Genomic DNA, 21,221 nt, shown 5'->3' with positions numbered 1-21,221 from the left:
GCAGCTCTTAGCGCAGTAGGCATGTTAGAAATATCACTGATAATAAATGATTGGCTGGACATTCATTCAACAAACACAACCATAAACGCCATGCTTCTCGACATGCGGGCTTCTTCCAGAGACTTTCCCTCAAGGAGCCTTTCCTTGCAGAGAATCTGAAATCTAAGGTTTTTTCTCTGAAGCTGGAAGAGAGAAGTAGGATTTCTCTTCTCCCACTTCTCGCCGATTCTGTCCCTTACTGTAGGCTGAGCATTAAATGATGCATCTCCACCAATGCCATTCCATGCACCATAGGGATCTTATGCAGATGACCTGAGTTGCAGGTTGCATGTACTAAACTAAATGAGATAAAAAATTTAAGATACTCTGTATTGGAAGAACTTAAAACGAGCTCTCATGCCCTGTATAATAGGCCATTGTCACCAGCGAGGGTATGAAGTTCTATGCAAATGCTGAATGACTGAAGTAACTGGCGAGAAAAGTCGGTAAACCTCTTCCCCGTCCTCTCACCTCCTACAATATCGTTTCCCCTTGGGCTCAGAAGCTGACACATACAACATCCCGGCTTCCTTGGATTTGGAGAGTGTTAGAGGTGTTCAAAGACCTCGGACGGCCCCTCCTCCTCCTGACACCCCCAAACTCTCTCGACCTCTCGGCTCTCCCGGAGTCTAGAGCAGCGCTAAATCGGGGCGAGGCGGGGGCAGCAGGTGAGCTGAATACGTGGAGTGCCAGAGGGGGAGGGGCGGAGGGGCTAGAAGGAGGAGATGACCATACAAGCCCCGCAGAGGCGGACACACAGCTGTCGGACTTTCGGGTTGATGCTACCCCCTTGTGGTCGCGCCCGGCACTACATCCTACCGAGTCGCATCTATTTGCTGAGCTAGTTTTGCAAACTTCCACAGGTTGTAATTGGATTTCAGTCCCAGCTCTAGGAAGGAAGAAGCAAAGGGAAAAAAGGGCCAACGCGCCCGAAAGTACATCTCCCGCTTTGGTTACCCGTCGTTTCTCCATCTCTGACTTTACAACTCCCAGTCCGCTCCCTTGCTTTTCTTTTCAGTCGGAAATTCTTTTTTTTTTTTTTTTTTTTTCCTACAAGTCCCAGCGGGCTTTGCGCCGCGAGCGCGTTTTCTTTTTTCGGTCTAAACCTCTTCCCAGATTGGACGATTGAATTCGGACAGACGGGCCAATCGGCTTGCAAGCAGGAGTGGGTGTGGCCCTCGTTCCCCGCTTTTCTCCCTTCCCCCGCAGTTGCCCGGGTGGCTGTTTGTCCCGGTTCCGGCTTCTGCTCTTTGGCTGCCTCGGGGAGCTACGATGGTGACTCTCGCCGGCTGGGGGAGCCCGGGGATGGCTCGGCTCGCGCTTTGCCTGGCTGGGCTCGCGCTCTCAGCTTACGCACTGCACGTGAAGGCGGAGCGCGCGCGGAGTCGGGAGTACCGCGCCTATTGCGACCTGGGCGAGTCCATCAGCTGCTCCCGCGTGTTTTCTTCCCCGTGAGCGCGCGGGGCTGCCTCGGGGAGCGGGGTGCATGGAGCATAGAGAGGGATGCTGGTGGCGCGGGGTGAATAGGAGGCGCCGTGAGTGCCGGGCGCGGGCCGGAGCACCCTAGCTGTCCTGGAGCTGCGTTCGGCTCCTGCGGCCCCCGGGGCTGGGCCTGGTGGCGGGATGAAGGGCGATTGCTGTGCCCGAAGGGAACTTAAGGGCACGGGGGCCTGCATCCCTGGGACTGAGGCTGTGGCCGTTGTTGAAAGCGTGACGTGGCTTTACTTCCCTTCAGAGGTCACTGACCTAGCGACTGGACCCCTTAGGAGGGAAGGCTCAAGGCCCTGACCTTTGTTCGCACCTGGGAATTAGAGCGGGGCACGGGGCTGGGAGAGAATAGGTGTCCTGAGAGCCGGGACTAGAAGGGAGCCCCAGCCTGGGGCCTTCTTCCTTTGCTTGGCCCAGGGATCCAGGCAAGCGCTAGTGTGCCTTCTGCACCGGGGTGTTCTTGGGTTCAGAACCCCTCCCCACGGGGTCATCCTTTGGATCTTGGAGGAAGGAAGGAAACACGTTCCTTAGGCACCCACTGTACGGCTGGTGCTGTGCTAATTGCATTACACACATTGGAACTTCTCCGGGGTGGATTGGTGAGGAAACTGAAGCACTAAAATGCCTTGGCCAGGATCAAGCAGTTAGGAAGTATGTGAGACAGGATTTAAACTTAGAGCTTCCTTCCTGCAGACCTAGCTTTCAATTGGCTGCTCAGAAGTCTAGACTTTGGGGGAAGGTTCTATATGTATTCCCAAATTGCCCAATCTAACTCCTTCCACAGAATTGGGATGAGCCTGGGACCAGAAAACACTTTCTCAGCCTGAGTCTCCTTGACTCCTCCCCCCTCCCTTCTTCTGTCCTTTAGATGGAGTAAGGGCTTTGGGCTGGTGGAACCCTTCCTAGGTCCTGAAAGCATCCTGAACCAGTCCAACAGTGTCTTCGGCCTTATCTTCTATAGCCTGCAGCTCCTTCTGGGTGAGTGGGAAGTCCCTGTGCCCTATAGACTCACTTCCTCACAGTGCCCACCCTTCCCCGAAGTCCCTGCCCCTTCCCTCTGAGGTCCCACCCATGCTTTCCTAGAATACTTAGTTTCCTTATGACCCCACCTCACCTTTCGCTTTCCTATCTGGCTAGCAAGTGACCCCTATGCACTCATGATCATCCCCAGGGACTGGTAAGGGAGGATAAAGACCTTCCCCCTGTCCCCGAGATCTGAAAATTCATGAAGAACAGAAGCAGGGAAATTGTTGATGTAGATGTTTACTGGTAATCAGTACAGATTGGCATCATGCCTTGCTGGAAGATGATTAAAAGAGGTAGTCAGAATCATACTGCTGCAATCTAGCAAGACTTCCTGGAGAAAAATGCTGATTTCCCTACCAATGTCTTCTTCCCCCAGGCTGCTACAGTGCTCCATGGGCCTCCTCAGTTTTGATGTTGAGCTCCGTGCTTTCTCTTTTGGGTTCAGTTTACTTAGCCTGGATCTTGTTTTTTGTGTTGTATGACTTCTGCCTGGTTTGTGTCACCACCTACGCCATCAATTTGGGTCTGACTATACTCAATTACCGGAGGACAAGGGGGCCCTTGAGACTACAGGACCGAAATAAAAAGCATCACTGACTTCAATGACCCTTCTGAGGACTGCCAAACCCCTAAGAGAACTCTGATCTCACTCAGGAGGAGCCCACTCCATCAGCTCTTGGAGTTTGGGTGAAGACTGAAGGATGATGGCAAGGATCCATGCTCACAGTCTGTTTTTCTACTGTTGACTTCTTAAATCTCTACCATATCCTTTCTTACTCCCACTTACAAAGACTGTCCCTGTATCCCCCTCCTCCCATGGAATCCTCCAGGAAACCTAAGCAGGTCCCTACTCTCAGTACAGTTGTCTCTGGAGTCACCTGCTGATTCCACCCTTTTCCCCTACACTACCAGTTTTAGGAAAAGCTGGGATAAAAATTGCTCATCTATTATGGGTGGGAGCATAATCAATGCTATTCAATAAAAAAATGAGAAAGACATTGGGCATGTGGACTCTTTTTCTGTCTTGGACCAAAACTAGCCCCACTTCCTTCTCAATAGCAAAGCATTCAGTCTCCACCTTAGGCTGCCTGGGGGCTGGTGAGGATGTGAGTCAGCACTGGGACTTTGTTTAGTCCAGTTCCCCACTGTGCAGAGTCATTTAGGCTCCTGGCAGTCTGCCTCAAACCCCCCCCCCCCCCACATCCTTACCCCACTTCCTTTATGGACTAGGGAGATTTCCTGTCCTGCCTTGGTGAAGAGATCCTCTACCCCAAACAGGAAAGGCCCTTGGGAATATCTTCCATTCCTTTGTCACCCTGGCTGAGACCATAGCATTTTTACTATGAACTTGAATTGCAGTTAGTAACAACTTAATTTTGCTGTTTTATTCCTTGATCCTTCATCAGATTGTCTGGTTAAGATTAGGAAGAGGCATGTACTAAGAGAAAAATTATAGCATTTGAACTGAGGTTACAATGTGGGATGGGAATAAGGATTCAATTGGGATTTTGGTAGAAGCACTAGAATTGGGAGAATGGATAAGATCCTTATGTTTTGGATGCTTTCACTGGTTGCCCTAGGATCAGGTGTTTTGTATTTTGTTTTGTTTTTTTAACAGTTGGGGCCAATAGATTTTGCCAGGCTAGATTTGGAAATATAAGGGAAACTGCTGGGGCACTGGTTAACTGAACTATGAAGAACAAAGGAGACCAAAAGAGAATAGAACAGAAGAAGAAAAATAGGTTTGAAAAGAATGAAAATAAGAAAGGAAAAAAGCTAGAAGACATGCAAATAGGGTCGAGGATTAGGATATTGGGCCAGGCTTTAAGGGAATAAGCATTTATTAAACACCTACTATGAGGCAGGGACTTAATTACCTTAATTGACCCTCAACTTTTGGAGACACTGAGGCAGATGGCTTAAGTGACATATTGTCTGAGGCTGGATTTGAACTTTAGGTCTTCCTGATTCCACATTTACCATCTTAGTGCACCACCTAGTTGTGTTGAAGGGTCTGAGCTTTACCCCTGTAAAAATCTAATTTAAAAACCACAAAGAGGCAGAGGAAGTATTGAAGCCAGCCTGGTGAGGAGGGAATATTGTTGGATGTGTATGTTGAATTAAAAAATATTGTAGAGAAGAGGCAAGTGGAGAATACCACCATTTGATCGGCCTCTTTCTCCTCCAGAACCACACCAAAAGGGGATGGAGATCTTCCTGATGTTATAAGTGCACTCTGGTGTTAGGGTATCAGGCTAAAATAATGAGACTTGAGCCATCCCAACAATATTCTGGGAGTGAGAGGTTCTCTGAGAAGGAAATGTTTTTTTCTTAATTAACAACCCCCAGGGTCAAGTTAGCTTGCCCTAACCTGGGATTATGTCAGGGTGGAGGAATTCATTTGGTGAGTGAAGCAGAATGGGGGTGGGACTTTGACTGGAGGTGGGGCTCCCCAAGGAAAAGGAGACTTGGTGGCCTCCCTGAAGGCAGCACCAGAGCAGAGCTGGGAATAGCATGAAGTGGAGCTGGAGACGAGGACTACTGATATTAGAAGTATTGGTTCTTTCAAGGGGTGAGATCTAGAGGAAAAGGACCTCACCTGTTCAGGGGAAGGAGAGTGGGCTGTGGTGTGTGAACAGCTGGGGCATTATAGAACTTTTCTAGCCAAGCAGCTCCTACGGTTTATAGGACCCTTAAGGGGTATGGTGTTGGGCTTTCTGGAGGGGGGAATCATAAACTTAGGCTGCTTTTGAAGGTTCATTGTGCGAATGACTATACAATTATACCTGTCACTCAATAATTGTATATCTATATATGTGCTTGTGACCATCTGTGTGAGTCCATTTCTATGCTACTGTTAATTCTTTGAGAAAATTTGACTTCACTGATATGTTACTCTAGGTTTTGTGATCTTCATAGTTCACTCTGCTCTCTCTCTGTGACCAACTGTCTATTTGTCTTTGTGTGTGTATTAAGGTGTGGGTATATGTTTTTGGAAAGCCTGAATGGGGATGTCTCCTAGACAAACTAGGGACACGGGAGGTGGAATCTCTGGGTTCCTTCTTCCTCCGTGTAAATATGACCAAGATTGCCTTTTTTCCATCCTTCAGACTGTAGGACAATATTAGGCTAATGACCCCCTATCCTTTCCAAAACTCAACTTTGACTCACCTATTAGGAGACAGACTAGGGTACAGGATGCCTGAGGTCTACAAGGAAAATGAGAGATGGGAAACCAGACATTTAGGTTCAGAGGGCTACCTAAACCCCAGAGATGAGCTTAAAGCCCTCTCCTTGCCCCTTGGATTGCTGAGGGAGGGAGGAGAAATAATTATCTCAGTGTTGCCTGACGCTCTGAATCGGTTCCAGTAAAAGCTGCTTCTGGACCTCATAAATATTTTCTTTCTGGGAGGTGGTGGTGATGGAGTCAGGTAGTCTCTGAGGAGGAGGAGCTAAGGGGCCTCTATCCCTCACTCTAGTTCCTTTCCCAACCTCAAGCCACCATTTTTTTTTTTTTTTTTTTTTGGATAACAGAATAGAATGACCAGTAATCTCTTATCTTTTTTCAGGACTTCATGCAGCTCAACAAGGTAAGATCGAGGACATGAGGTGAGAGGCAGAGAGATGCTTGGATCCAACTAACTATAGGGGTGGGAGTGGGACCTTGCGGTCTAAACTTGAATGTGACTTGAGTCTTATTTGGTAGTAATGGTGTCTGGCTGACCTGGAGGGGGAAAGGGGCACCTATATCCAAACTTTCTCATCTCTAGACTGTGGTCAACGTGGTCCTGGCCCTCCTAAGCCTCAGCAAGCTAATACCATGCCAGGAGAATGGCCATGGCAGGCAAGTGTAAGGCGGCAGGGAATCCACATCTGCAGTGGCTCTCTAGTCTCAGATACTTGGGTTCTCACAGCTGCCCACTGTTTTGACAGGTGAGTCTGGGGAGGCTCATCCATCCACCATGGGATTGGGACTCCTTTCCTTGACTTAGGCACTAAACATCCTGGCTAAGCTTTCATAAGAGTACCTTCTTTTGATGTGATTCTCCACAAAGAACAATTAGGGAACAAAACTAAAAAACCTTAGGTTTAGAAATTTGCCAAAGCCAGGAACTTCTAACCACTCTTATCTTACCCATGTAGGACCTCTGTGACAGATCCGAACTCCTGGACAGTAGTACTGGGCTCTCTGCAGCAAGAGGGACTTGGCTTAGGGGCAAAAGAAGTAGGCGTGGTGTCCATCCATGTCCCTCAGACATATAGCCACTATACTGAGGGCTCTGACATGGCCCTCCTTCAGCTGACTCAAAGCTTGCCTCAGTCTCCTCTCTGCCTGCCCCAGTCTGGCCACCGCTTTCCTTTTGGAGCTTCATGTTGGGCCACTGGATGGGGCCAAGGCACTGATTGGGGTGAGTGTCATTTTGGGGCACTTGTCTGCCTTCCTTGTCTGTCCCTCTGGTACTGTCCCTCAAATCTCAGTCCTAACCCCTCTAGTATAATCTTCCCCCCCCTTTCCCCAGCTCCTGGGATCCTCAGGAACCTGCACCTGCGCCTCATCAGCCGCCCTACCTGTAACTGCCTTTATAATCGGTTGCACTTGCGCCAGCTTTCCAGTCCAGCTCGGCATGGGATGCTGTGTGCTGGGATCCAGCCTGGAGCTCAAGGTCCCTGCCAGGTACCATTAGAGATATCAGAGGCCTAATTGGCCTTGGGGAACTAGGGGAGAATGAGACAAGCTAGTAACAGAGTTGGATGGAATCCAGGAAGTAGGGGATTTATGGGCTCGGCTAGCTGGGCAGGCAGAACAGCTGATTACCAAGTAGTCCTTTGGGGGATGAGATGAATACATGAAAGACACCAGACTGGGCTTGAAAGAACAAAAGAGATGAATGGCTCCAAAAGCAACAAGATGGAAAGATCTATCAAAGTATGTCTTCATTAATCAGGGGCATTCATGAGTCTCAGAGTCCCTACAACAATGCTTCTGTTTATTCTAGGGTGATTCTGGGGGTCCAGTGCTATGTGAGGAGCCAGATGGGCACTGGGTTCAGGTTGGAATCATCAGCTTTTCCTCAAATTGTGCCCAAGAGGACACCCCAGTGCTGCTCACTGATCTGGCCACCTATGCACCTTGGCTACAGGCTCAGGATTTTGGTGCCGTCTTTCTCCACCAGAACTCTGAGGTCTTGGAGAGCAGTGATGAGGACAGCTGCATCTGTACGGGCCAGGGGGTGCCTGGGTCTCAACTTGGGAGGTGGGAGGAGACAGTGCCTTCTCCAACCTGACACAAACGGCAGCTCTTGCCATTTAGTGTCAGGGAGACATGGACTAAAGTTTGTGGGGGAAAAAAACCATTCTTATATTTCTGCATTAAATAACCAAAATAATATCTGAGGTAGAAGCTATAGTCTTGTCAGAAACTTGAGCAACCCAGGCTGGGAGGACTCAAAACTCAAAGGGAACTTGAGAACCATGAACCCAGGCACTTGGGGCCCCAATACTAAATTTAATCCAGATATAAAAGTATCTTTTTCTTGTAGCCTGTGGTTCACTGAAGGAGAAGGGGCCCCATCCAGGTGCTCCTTCTCCGTGGCCCTGGGATGTACAACTGAGGCACCTTGGGCAGTTTGTATGTGGAGGAGCCCTAGTGTCTGAAGAAGTGGTACTGACAGCTGCCCATTGCTTCATTGGGTAAGCCTGCCCTCAGATCCAAGACTCATGGTCTATAACCCCTTCATACTCAAGTCCGATTTTACAAATCCTTCACCCTTCCCTTTCCACAGGCGCCAGACCTTGGAGGAGTGGAGCATAGGGTTGGGTAGGGGTAAGGAGCAGCGTGGGCTTCGCCAACTCACTCTTCATGGTGCTTACACACACCCAGAGGGTGGTCATGATATTGCACTGCTACTCTTGTCCCAACCTGTCACCTTGGGTCCCAGTCTTCGGCCCCTCTGCCTGCCTTATGCCTCCTACCATCTACTTGAAGGGGCCCAGGGTTGGGCACAAGGGAGAGCCCACACGGAAACAGGTAGGTGGCAGTGATCTATTTGGAGAGAGGGATGATATGGAAAAACCCTCATTCTCAAGCTGGAATTAGGGAATCCAATGCAATCCAAGCATTTGGGCAATCTAAGAGTATATATAAATTTGAACAAATGCAAATAACACAACTAGGAGCCGGGAGTCTCCTCTCTTCACAGATCTTGGCTCCTCCATGGCAGTTCCTGTGACTCTCCTTGGCCCCAAAACCTGCAGCAGACTTCATGCTGCTCCCGGGGGACAGGGTGTTCCTATTCTCCCAGGGATGCTCTGTGGCAGTGCTGTGGGAGAACCTCTCCAGTGTGAGGTGAGAATATAGGACCAGAACTCCCAATCTAAATGCTTCTTCCATCTTTGTGTTTCAGGCTCTGTTTCCTTTGGAAAGCTAAAAAAGGTTCAATGTCAGCTTCTTGGTTCTTATGTCTAATGTAGCCTCCCACTAATAACTTTACACCAAGTAGTTCCTAATCCAACCAGGCAACAACCTGTTTTTCTTTCCAACATTCTCTATCCTGGACCACACAATTTTATTATACCCTAAGCATAAGATTAGGTAGTTGTTAATTGGGGTCTCCCAAGAAATGGCCCAGAAGCAAAACTAGTCCTGTTGTTAGGGCCACTACTAGACTGTGAAACTAATAGGAAACCTCAGACTTTTTAAGGCTCAGGCTTTCTGGGCTCGAGATTTGCATTAAAAAAAAAAAAAAATCTTTGTTACTAGGACCTCAACAAGCTCCACCTAAGTAAAAATTTTTCTCTCCTTTGACAATTGGGGTTAAGTGACTTGCCCAGGGTCACATAGCCAGGAAGTATTGTGTCTGAGGTCAGATTTGAACTTAGGTCCTCCTTACTTCAGGGTTGGTGCTCTATCCACTGTGCCAGCTAGTTGCCCCCCAAAGTGTTTTGTTTAAAAAGGTCTATAAGATATTTAATATGTATGGGAATGCCTGCCATCTAGGGGAGGGGGTGGAGGGAAGGAGGGGAAAAACTCGGAACAGAAGGGAGTACAAGGGATAATGTAAAAAAAAAAAAAAATTACCTATGCATATGTACTGTCAAAGAAAATGTTATAATTATAAAAATTTTAAAAAATGCCCCCCTCCCCAAAAAAAAAAGTCTATCCTTTCAATTTAAAATCTAACAGTGTTCCCTGGCTATTCAAATACATTTTAACTGTGGTAGAAGTTGAACAGAGAGCACATAGTTGTGCTCTGCCACAGGACCAGAGTCTTCAGAAAGTTTAATGAAGAGTGATGGGTCTTTTCTCCCTTTGCCAGGGCTTGTCAGGATCACCATTGGTGCAGGATGTGATGGGCACATGGTTCCTGGCAGGGCTGCAGAGTTTCAGTGACGCCTGTAGGGGCCCAGTCCACCCTGGGGTCTTTACTGCACTTCCAAACTACGAAGACTGGATTAGCAGCCTCAAATGGCAGGTCTATTTTGCTGAAAAACCTGAAGCCAAGCAAGAGAACTGCCCGGCTAACCTAAGTATGAAAGCTTGCAAGCCACTGCTACTCTATGACCTTATTTCCTATTCAAACTACTTTCTTTTTTCCAACTTCATTGCTTCCTCATCACCTTGTCCCCAGGATCTTCTTCCAATTCCTACTTTTACTCTCAGGGAAATTGACAGTTTTGTCACCTTGAATAGCCTATTTTTTCTCTCTACCCCCATTTTCCCTTCAGGAGGTGGTCTTTCTAGCTGGTGACTGAGCTTCTCTAAGATATTGACATCATGCAGGGACAGTCCAGAGGTAACTCCCAATTCATTTTTCATAACATGACCCCTATTCTTTTTCCCCACATCATGCTTTTTTTGTCATTACAGGGATGAAGAGACTCAAGATGTGATGGCCTTTGAGAGATCAGGCCATTTTGCTCCCTCTTCACAAGGACAGGCCTTTTGCAAAGACCATTATCATCTTGTAAGCCTGGCTCCATAAGAATACAAGAACCCAGTCGGATTTGGGAAGAAATATGAGTACTGCAGAGCCAGAAGAGGCAGAAGACAACCACCATTAAGACACTCCCCCCTTTACCTCCCAAGTTATCCCTGGCAGAACAGGGAGATTTCAGCAGAATCTTCCCCAAATCTCATTATTCCATCCCTCCCCACCCAACCCATGCATGTCCCACCACACAGAATAGATCTCCCTTCTCCAAATGCCAAATAACACAATATATACTAAAAGCCAACTTTTTTCTTAAAATTTCCTTTTTTTTGGAGCAAATTTCCCCTTTTTTAAAACTTAAATAAAACCTTACAAAATAGACTTTAGAAAATAAGTTACAAATTGTAGCAAAAGGCTTTTCCCCAAGGGAGAAATCTCATTCCCTTCTCCCTCGATGGGAGTCTAGATATCTCCTTTGAACCTATGCTTTTCTCTTCCCCTTCATTCTTAAGACTCCAAAGTTCCTTTGTCCTATATCCCTCTTTCTATGACCCACACAGTAGATCTAGGGTCCTTGATGCTAAGGAAGAGAAAGGGGGGAAAAAGAACTTAATACAGCTCTAATCCTTTCCTAAAAACTGGATAGCCAGCATCCTGGAAAATTAGCCCCATATAGCAGAAAATGGGAGCCAAAGAGAAATGGCAAAAGGGCAGAAACATTTTCTCCAGGGTTGGGATTTCCCCTTCTTCCTAGATGTTTCAGTGGCAAGAAGGGGAAGAAAGCATCTCTGTGTTCTATCCTGCCCCTCTCCTGAGAACTTCCCAAGAGCATGACAGGAGAGATCAGGATATCCAAACTCTCCTGAGTTAAAAGCAGAAATAAGAACCCCGATGTCCCAGTTTTTGGGAGAAACAGTTCAGAGGGAGAAGCCGAGGTCTGGAGGCCACTGGAGTGAAGGGTCTAGGACCAGAGTCATGGGGGTGGATGGACAGGAGATGTGAGATCCCCACCTCCTTCTATAGGTGATTGTGTTTCTCCTGAGGGAAGAGAGAAAAAGACAAAGGTCACAAGCTGATTATATATACTTAACACAGCTAAATAGAACTTTAAATCCTCTAGTGTCTCAAGTTCGGTTAACTGTTAGATGTTCTATTGTTTTGTGAACCTAGAAGCCTGACTTTCTCTTCTTTTCTACTACCATATATCAAATTCTTCTAGTTTTCTTAAAGTGACAAATGGTTTTTACCCCTGAAAACATCCTCTTTCTGACTGGTTATTTTCTGTCACTTTTCCTTTTAGGAATCTCATTTTTCTCCAATTTCCTAAGAGTTATTCTAATTTGAAGGGCCAATTTGCCAAGGATGATTTGGGATACAAACGGGTTAAGTCTGAGATGGCTCAGTTGATATGCAGGGAGGAGGATATTTGGGGACATGACATGAATGGGTTTCATCAAAGCAAAAGAAAGTGACATTTTACAGGGTAAGAAAAGAACTACATCTTTTGGGAATAAAAGCAACAGGCTAAAATAACAAATTCTCTAATCCTACCTCACTTTCCCTTCTAGTATTAAGAGAAGGCTCATTCTAAAGCCACAGTATGTAGACTCCATTCCTGCTTCAGTTTTCTCTGGCAAATGGAAGAGGCTCATCCTATAAAACCAGTGTGGGTGGAGGCATTTTATACTTTGATCCCCTCTGATAAAAAAATGCAAAATGGGGGCTAATTATTGTTATTGCTTCAGCCAGGGCCAGCTTCAAAGAAACAATTAACTGACTCAGCTCTGGAGTAAGAAGCTTGGGATTTAGAAGGGGAAGGATGACTGGGACCTGGAAAGAATTGAGAAATGGAAGAAAAACCAAAGATAACCTGATAAGAGATTTCTTCAAAAGGATGTCTATTTTAGCAGAACTACAGCTTCTAAGGGAATGGAGTAATAAGCTACCAAGGTGATATGGGAATTGAAGGCCAAAAATATGGCAAAATAGCCATGAACTGTGAAGCAAGGTGTTTAAAATGGTGCATAAAATTGGGAGGCTAGGCTCTAGGAGAAAAGGCATAACCATCAGAAGAGAAAAAATACAATATAGTGCACCAGATCAATCAGCAGAAAAGCCATGCTTTCTGTACAGTGGGGAATAGCTGCTCTCTTCACTTTTTTTTTGCTGCCTACTCTTAGAATGGAAAATAATTTTGGAATTTCCAAAGTACAGTACAAGAATTGATTCAGCCTGTTTATTTGCTGAGTAGATGTTCTAGATTTGGTTAGCTAAAGGGGTACAGAGCTGACTCCCCCCCCCAAAAAAAAAGGAGTTAAATTTCCAAAATTTCCAAAAGGAAACAAACAGGTTAATTCCAGCTGCATCCTTATTTATAGCCATCCTGGCTACCCTCTTCTGAAGAAGAGATTCTCTGTTCTTCAGCACCCTGTTTCTCTACCTACCCTGCCCTAGGCCTTCTACCAAATGACATCATATTGCTTTCTAGAAGTAAGGCCATCTACCCATTATCCTACCAGATAATTGGGTCTCCAGACCTAGATTCTTTCCCCCCTACTCAATTCCTTTGTACCTCCAGAATGTAAGAATTTCACAGTTCCTCTTATTTATGCCCAAGCATCTAAAACTTCTGAATACCACTCATAATCGTTAAGTGTATTTCTCTCCCTTGGTCCTTGTTCTCTCCCCACTTTAGTAGTTGGATTTTCAAAATTCCATCTCATCTTGCCCTCCCAACACTCTCTCCCTCCCCACCCCCAACTCATGTTCTCATACCAGTGTCAGTCATTGTCCACTCCTTATGTTGTTGCTGGTGCTGCAAGAAGCTGATTTGGCGGCGGAAGCGGCGAGGGCAATGCGAGCAAGAGAAGGGTCCCTCCCGCGGTGCATGGACTCTCCTGTGGCCTTCTAGTCGGGCTGCTGTCCGAAAGGCTTTGCCACAAACACCACAGCGATGGCGCTTTGGATCTGTGTGTGTCCTTCCATGATTCTTGAGGGCCAATAGGTTAGGCAGTAGTTTGGGGCAGAGGGAGCAAGGATAAAGACCTGTAGCATGAGCTTTTTGATGGTTCAACAGGCTGCCAGCATGACGATAAGAACGCCCACATTGGGTGCAACAGAAGGGACGGTCTTCTTCTATGGCTTGATTTAGTCCCTCTTCTTTTTCCTCCTTCACAGCTATCTCAGACCCTGATATTTCTTTGGTGGCTCTATCAGTCTCCCCTTGCCCTGACATATACTTATCTTCCATATCCCTTTTAGTCTCAATCTCTTGACCATCAGCTTCCTCTGCCTGAGGTGGGGCCTGTCCTTGACCCATGGCATGGGTTCGCTGATGGCTAGTCAGTTCACGGGAGGCACGGAAAGCTTTTCCACAGTGAGGGCACTTGAAGCGGCGGGTTGCTGTGTGAATACGACCATGGTTTTTGGCGGCCATGGGATTTGAAAATTCCTTAGAGCAGAGCTGACAGTAGTATCGGCCCGTTTTGTGAGTATTGCGGTGGTTTAGAAGGCTGCCTGCATGACGGTAGGTCTTGCCACATTGTGCACAGCAAAAGGGGCGGAGTTCTAGCTGGGACTGAGAACTGCTATCTTGGTCCTGGGTCTGCCCACTATCCCAACCTTCTAGGCTACTTAAATCCGGGTCATTAGGTTGATTATCTTCCTGACTGCATGGACTCCCAAATTTATAGTCACTAGAGGTAGCATGTTTTTGGCTACCTGGTTTACTCACTGGTATCTCATTAATATACCACCCATCTGTTTTCCCAGTGATCCAAGAGAATGACTCTCCATTGCCTTCCTGACCACCTGATAACCCACTGGGGCCCTGACCTAATTCTTCTGTGCCCTTGGTTTGGTTATCAATCTGAGCTCCAACTTCATACTCACGTGATCTTCCTTCTAGTTCACTGATATCTGCTTGATTCTCATCTTTGACAGTTGTTTGGCTGAGTACTTTAATCACATTTATCTCCCTCTTACTCGATGCCTCATGCTCCCGTAAATGCCTCTCCAGAGATGCTCGTCTAGGGAAACTGCGGCTACAAAGGGCACATCGAACAGCTACCCGAGGCCCACCCCCACGCCTTGCCCTTCCTGTCCGTCGTCTCCTACTTTCTGAGTGTAGGCGCTGGTGGTTCTTTAGTGCCATACGGTTTGAATATGTTTTAGGGCAGGTTGGACAACTGTACTGTCCTATCTCATGGCTCCTCCGATGGTTTAGGAGGCTTCCAGCATGCCGGTAAGTCCTGCCACATTGCCCACAGCGGAAAGGTCGTTCATCTCGTGGTAGTGAGGGTGATTTTGGCAGTAACTTTCGAACTCCTGAATTGCCATTTCGCTGCTCCCCATGGACACGCTGATGGTTAGCCAGCTGTTTTCGCAACCGAAAAGCTTTACCACATTCTCCACAATGAAACCGACGGGGTTCAGCATGAATACGTCGGTGGTTTTTGAGAGCCATGAGATTAGAGAAACCCTTGGAGCATGCCTGGCAGCCAAAATGTCCTGTTTGATGGCTCTGTCGATGGTTAATAAGGCTACCAGCATGTTTATATGTCCGACCACACAATTCACAGCCAAAGGGACGATCCATACTGGCTTCCTCTGAATTCCCCTCTTCTATGCCACTGTCTTTTAGTGGCACTTCCTCCTGCTTTATAGTGGTCTCTTCTGGCTCTTTCTTAATGGATATTTCTTCCACTGCCTTCTCTTTAAGCTCCTGCTGTTCTTCTAATGGCATCTGCAACAGTCCTATCTCTGATGACGTTTGTGTTTCCTTGTTTTCTACCACAGGGTGGACCCCTAACTGGGGTTCTGCCCCTTTGCACCGGGGATGATTACGCAAATGATTTCGGTAGGCAGCCAAATTGGGATATCTTCGGGCACAGATAGGACAGGCAAAATCTCCTGTTTGGTGAGTTTTTCGATGGTTTACCAGGCTCCCACCATGACGATAGGTCTTACCACACTGACTACATTGAAAGGGACGAGGCTGCGCAGGAGAAAAGGCCTCAGGAACAGCTTCTACATTGGTGCCATCTATGTCTAGTACAGAAGTCGCATCCACAGTCCCTACAGCTTCCACACTGTCTCTGGACATAGAGTCAAAACACTCCCCAGAATTAGCACCTGTGTCTTCTCGAGAGATAGAGTCCACAGTACTTTCAGAAGTATCACCCACAGTTGTTTCTGAGATCTCATTCTTCTCCCCCATGTCTGCAGAAGTCACATCAATTCTATCTACAGAAATATTCCCTAGACTTTGATGGTGGCGCTCCAGACTTCCTAGGTCATCATATGTCTGGCCACAGCAGGCACAGATGTGCCCATAACCAGCTCCATCTAGTCCCTCTACTTCCCGCTGCAATTGATTTAGTAGCTCTGCTTCTGAGAGTTGCAAGGGAGTGGAGTTAGAGGCCAATTCCTCTTCTTCTTCATCCTCTGAAGAACCTTGGCTCTCACCCGGAGAATCATGGGCCTGACTTCTATGCTGCCTATAATCTGCCCGCCCAGGGAAGATCATGCCACAAAGGCAACAAAGAAAAGGCTGCCCTGATGTGGCCTCTCCTGGTCCATGGTTCTGAAAATGGCTGCGTAGGGCAGGGAGTGAGTCAAATTCCTTAGGGCAGAGTGAACACTGATAGATTCCTGGTGGGTGGCAAGGTCGATGATTCAGTAAGCCAGCTGAATGGTGGAAAGATCGCCCACAGTCATGACATGTGTGGTGGCCAGAGGTCCGCCAACCATTGAGAGCCTCAGGGCCATGGGAAATGGCGTCACACACACTCTCCTGTTTATGTTCCCCTTCTACCAAAGCTGGAATGTCCCCACTGCCTCTCTTATTGCTTATTGTTACTAAGTTCCCAAAGAAACAGGACTCCTTCCCTTCCAGTCCCTCTTCATTGGTTTTGCCATCTTCATTACTCTGGAAGCAGTCCTCATTTTTTTCTTGCTTACATTTGTCACGCTGAATATCCCCCTGAAAATGGTTCTCATTGTTTTCCAACTTGCCATTGGCCATATTAATTCCATTCACTTTTACATCTTTATAAAAGTCATCTTTTTCTTTTTCTACTTTTATAACCAAATCCTTTTCCTGGTAGTCCTCTGGTGAGGATTCACTTCTATCTGTTACCATCACTCCACTGCTGCTTCCATCAGTGATTTCACCACTCTGCCACTGATGCCTCTTGCTCCGCCTCTGACTATGACGTCGTAAGTGGCTCTTCATGGCTGCCACAGTATGAAAGTGCTTGGCACATGTCCCACAACCAAAGTCACCTGTCTGGTGGGTCTGTCGGTGGTTGATGAGACTTCCTGAATGTCGATAACTTTTTCCACAATCTCTACAGGAATAGGTCCTTGGAGGTGACTCCACTGACTCAGTTTTACTACTCTCCCCTTCATGATGGGTTTGGCCATGTTGTTTTAAGCTTTGCGCATCATCAAAAAGCATCCCACAAAGACCACATATTTGTGCTACTGCCATATCTACTTCTGGATGGCTGCCTATCATCCCTTCTTCACTAGGATCTTCTTCCCCTTGGGTTGTCTGTTGAACCTTCTCCTCTTCTGGGTACTCTTCCTCTTGACTAGGGGTAGAATCTTCCCTTTCTAGGCCAAGAGTGATACCTTCTCCATCATGACTCAATGGTTCCTCTCTCCCTTGACTCCCATTGCGTCGTGCTGCCTTAAAATGCACCCTCACATGATTGCGGAGGGCCATGAGATTTGGATACTGGCGAGGGCAAAGGGAACACTGATATTCACCAGTCTGATGGCTGTGTCGGTGGTTTACCAAGCTTCCTCGGTGACGGTAAGCCCGTCCACATTCATTGCATTTATAAGGGCGATGATCTGTGGTAGTATTTGGAGTAGCAGGATTCTCTTCCTCCTCTGGGTCAACTTCTGGTCGTGTTGCTGCCATTAAGGAAGGCAGTGGTGTTGGAGGTGGTGGTTGATGCTGTTCCTCTTCCCCCCCACTACGACGAGTTTTAAGATGAGCCCGTAAGTGGTTTTTAAGGGCTGCAGCATTGAATAGCTGCTTTGGACAGACTGGACATGGATAGACACCAGTCTCATGACTCTTCCGGTGATTGATAAGACTCCCAGCATGTCGGTAAGTACGGCCACAATCAGCACAACGGAAAGGCCTATATTCTTCTACTCCACCATCATTAAGCTCTCCAGCATCAAGCTCTCCAGAAGTATTTAACTCCCCAGAGGCATTAAGTTCCTTAGTATCACGAAACTGATTTCTATCATGTCCACTTTCTCCATTAGCAGATGACTCTCCTTTTTCTTCCCAGGGTAATTCCTTCCCTTCTCCCTCATGGGCTTGCTGATGTCCCAACAATTCACTAGGCAGCCGGAAAGCCCGAGGGCAACGAGGACACTGGTAAGGCCTATATTGAGCATGTAACCTAGAATGATTCTTTAGAGCCATAAGGTTAGAAAACTCCTTGAAGCACACAGCACAGGGATAGACACCTAGGGCATGGCTCTGACGATGGTTGGTTAGACTTCCAGCGTGTTTATAGGCTTTGCCACACTGTCCACACTTATACCGACGTTCATCCTCAGCAGGGGGGGACTGAGGTGGTCTCTCATTCCCTGTAAAATCCACCATGGATTCAGCTAAGTACTGCTCTAAATTGCTAAGAAGGCTATTGGCTGGAGCAGGAAGAGCAGGGGACTCTGCAGAACCTGATGTGTTTCCCCATCTCTCTATACTTTCTTTAAAATCTGTCTTGTTCTCCCAGTCATCCTTGTGTCCAGGTGGCTTTTCCCAGGTACTAGAAGATTCTCTAGGATCAGGCCCAGCCTCCCATACATGTGTACTTTGTCCATGGCTTGCCTGGTTGTCCCAATTTTCCCGAGGACCAGGCATACTTCCCCAAATATTAGTGGTAGTCATCTGGCCCTGGCTATATGATGCAGCCTCTTTGTGGCGGGGGGGCCTATGCCTCCTGCGGCCCTCTGGGGCATGAGTCCTCAGGTGACTCTTGAGGGCCATAGGATTGGAGAAGTCTTTGTTGCATGTGGTACAGGGAAAACGACCAATCTCATGGGTCCGTCGATGATTGACCAGACTACCTGCATGACGGTAACCCCGCCCACACTGTACACATCGGTATGGCCGAGGAATCCCATCAGCTTCATCATCATTCCTGCTTGGAGGTGAGTGATGGAGTAGCTCACGGTGACGTGCCAGTTCTGGAAGGCTGGGGAAATGACGCTGACAATCAGGGCAGCTGATCAAGGCAGGGGTATCCTCCATGAGGTGGCAAGGCAAATTGCAGAATGCTCAGGAAACACAGGCAAGTGGTAATAGCATCTTCTTGCTCTGGAGAAGCAGCAAAAGGGACTAGAATTTAAAATAAAATAAAAAATTTAAAAGGAAGCATTAAGAAAGGATTTGAGAATGTAATTTACTGTTAAGTAACCCTATCCATTATCTTCATGTTACTTCATGTCCTGCATTAAGACTCTATCCTATATAGTCAAATGGAACCCCAATATCTCAATTTCCCCCAGATAAAAAGAGATAGACTAAGCAAAAACTGAGACTGCCACTTCCCTGGATAAAAGAAAGAAATTTCTATTACTTTTTATTTGTTTTGATCCTCAAAGTCCAGTACCAAGACCCCTTAACTATAGTTATCACAAACTAAAGAACTCCTTCCTTTTTCCTTTAATACCCCCCAAACTTAATTTGACTGTCATTGATACCGCCAACCCACCCTCTTTATTTCCTGACCCAACAAATTGATTTTTATCTCTCTAAAGTCTTTGGGTAAGAATAAAGTTCACTTTTTTACCACCCAAGTTAAAGTCATTATTTGAGCTAAAGCTACACTAATACCTTATTTAAGTTGCTGGGGATCCAACTCAAGAGTTTCTTTGTATCACTATTCTCCAACTGAAGATCTGTTAAGTTAATAAAAAAAAAAAATCAAAACTCAATGTTCAAGAAAAGACTAGTCTTTCTATACTCTCTTTCTTCAACCATTTTACTACTTTAGTCTTTATCTCCCCCCCACTTGATCCTTTGCAGATCATGCATTCCCATTGTTTTCCATCTAATAACTTCACGTATTTTTTAAAATTTGAAAAAAAAGTTTTTGAGTTCACAAATCCCTTTTCACATAATCCTCACAACAACTCTATAAAGTAGGGAGAACAGATTTTATCATTCCCTCCCCTATTACAGACAAAGAAACTAAGACTCAGTAAGAAGTAATTTGGCTAAAGACCTACAATTAAGTGGCAAAGTTAGGGAGTCTTGAACCCAGGTTTCTGATTCTTAAGTCTTATCCTTCTTTCACTATAACACCATGTGCTTCCCTTTTGCTTCCTTGCTTATTATCCCCTCTCTTCAAACTCTTTTCAATCTTTTCCCCTCTTCCTCGGTCATTCTATTACTTTTGTTTTTTCTTCACTTCTCAAGACCTCTTTCTCTCCCACACTTCAACTCTTGGGTCTTCACTATATATTTCACTTTTACAGGCACATAAACACATAACTCTGCTTCCAAAAGGCTCTTTCTTCTGGCTATCCCCACTGGACCCCACGTCTTACTCTTCTCTTAAACCAATCTTAACCATTGCTTTGTCCACCTTTTGGAATCAAAAACTTGAAATGGACACATGAATGTTCTACTTTCTTTCCAGGGGCTTCAGATCAAAAGGGAAGGTCTTAGGTACCCTTCCCCCCATTCCCCCGACAGTAGCCACTATACTGACTCTTCCATCTTCCGGCCCCCCACTACCCAAATCCCTTCTAGTGTCGTGCCCCCCCCACTCCCGAAGCCCAACAAGCCCTCAAGTCCCCTCCCCTCCCTCACCTCGCCTCCCTGGGGGCGGGGAGAGGACGCTGGTCCCTCTCTGAGCTCCCTGCCTCCAGCTCACCAGTTGATTGGGAGGGGCCCAAAGTCCTTCGTTTCCCTAGGGACTGAGAGTTAAATTGGGGGGTGGGGGTGGGGAGGGAGGTCGGAGGGTGTAGAAGACGACAAGGTTGCGTTCGTTCGTACAGGGCAACGGTCGAACGGGGTGGGGGGGGGGATGTCCGAGTCTCACGAAGGCTGAAGGGCCGTTCGCGCGTGCGCACAATGAAGACCACTACTCTTCCTCCTCCCCCATAACCCCCCCCTCAACCGCCGAAGAGTTCTGTGAGGTAGGGAGGGGGTGGGGGAGGGGGAGTAGTCAGTCGCCCGATGCCCACTTAAGTTTCCCCCCCCGGGGGGGGGGGGGAAGAGGGTCTCTCGTCCACGCGCAAGCGCGCTCAGGCCAGGAAGCCAAGGAAGAGGAGGAAGGGAAAGTGGGGAGGGAAAAGGGAAGGGGAAGGAGGGGGAAAGGAAAGGGAGCTCAGCTGGCACGAGCCCGAGGTCTCCCCCGGCTCCGCGGACACTTCCTATTGTTACTAGGAAACAGGAAGTGTTCGCCCCGCAAAGGCTTCCCTACTAACCTCCGCCAAACCCGCCCCGGTAGCACTTTCCCTTCTTTTCCTCTGGCCCAATGGGACCGCCCCGTTTCTGGTGCCTGGGAGCGGTATCCAGGGCACAATACTAGCCCCTCCCACATCACTAGGCACACTTCCGTTCGTCCTATAACTGTTAAACTGAACATCCGGTGGGGTAGAGCTAAAATAGTTCCCGCTATACATTTCTTTAGGAACTGTAATCAAACGATTGCCCGTGGGTCCTAGACAAATGGCTCCCTATAATGTTTGGTG

General features: G+C 47.2%; 3 protein-coding genes across 9 annotated transcripts; 2 read left to right on the top strand and 1 right to left on the bottom strand.

The window, feature by feature from the left end:
- The first annotated feature begins 1,232 nt into the window (after positions 1–1,232).
- VKORC1 (vitamin K epoxide reductase complex subunit 1) lies at positions 1,233–3,551 on the top strand. The gene is made up of 3 exons (XM_074281384.1): positions 1,233–1,490; positions 2,396–2,505; positions 2,930–3,551. Exons 1-3 carry the CDS (start codon positions 1,312–1,314, stop codon positions 3,148–3,150), a joined length of 510 nt encoding a protein of 169 aa, XP_074137485.1. The 5' UTR covers positions 1,233–1,311; the 3' UTR covers positions 3,151–3,551.
- Positions 3,552–3,683: 132 nt separating this feature from the next.
- On the top strand, positions 3,684–10,865 carry PRSS53 (serine protease 53). Of its 3 annotated transcripts, none has more exons than XM_074281381.1 (12): positions 3,684–5,125; positions 6,123–6,143; positions 6,324–6,486; positions 6,697–6,962; positions 7,074–7,228; positions 7,551–7,770; positions 8,094–8,244; positions 8,337–8,581; positions 8,754–8,899; positions 9,870–10,080; positions 10,279–10,346; positions 10,429–10,865. In XM_074281381.1, exons 1-11 carry the CDS (start codon positions 5,068–5,070, stop codon positions 10,299–10,301), a joined length of 1,659 nt encoding a protein of 552 aa, XP_074137482.1. In that variant the 5' UTR covers positions 3,684–5,067; the 3' UTR covers positions 10,302–10,346; positions 10,429–10,865. The 3 variants fall into 3 exon arrangements, with proteins under 3 accessions (XP_074137482.1, XP_074137481.1, XP_074137483.1); XM_074281380.1 differs by having other exon boundaries at positions 10,421–10,865; XM_074281382.1 differs by having other exon boundaries at positions 5,050–5,106; positions 10,421–10,865.
- Positions 9,643–21,032, bottom strand: ZNF646 (zinc finger protein 646). 5 transcript variants are annotated; one of them, XM_074281373.1, is made up of 4 exons: positions 20,955–21,032; positions 19,354–19,418; positions 13,260–18,855; positions 9,643–11,522 (listed from the first exon to the last, which is right to left on the bottom strand). In XM_074281373.1, the coding sequence occupies exons 3-4, from the start codon at positions 18,766–18,768 to the stop codon at positions 11,458–11,460; spliced, it is 5,574 nt and encodes a 1,857-aa protein (XP_074137474.1). In that variant the 5' UTR covers positions 18,769–18,855; positions 19,354–19,418; positions 20,955–21,032; the 3' UTR covers positions 9,643–11,457. The 5 variants fall into 5 exon arrangements, with proteins under 5 accessions (XP_074137474.1, XP_074137472.1, XP_074137473.1 ...); XM_074281371.1 differs by lacking the exon at positions 20,955–21,032 and adding an exon at positions 20,335–20,936; XM_074281372.1 differs by lacking the exon at positions 20,955–21,032 and adding an exon at positions 20,399–20,936.
- Between the last annotated feature and the right edge of the window lie 189 nt (positions 21,033–21,221).

This window comes from Sminthopsis crassicaudata, chromosome 1 (assembly GCF_048593235.1).
Source record: "Sminthopsis crassicaudata isolate SCR6 chromosome 1, ASM4859323v1, whole genome shotgun sequence".
Lineage (NCBI taxonomy): Eukaryota > Metazoa > Chordata > Mammalia > Dasyuromorphia > Dasyuridae > Sminthopsis > Sminthopsis crassicaudata.
This window is presented reverse-complemented; position numbering and strand designations above follow the sequence as displayed.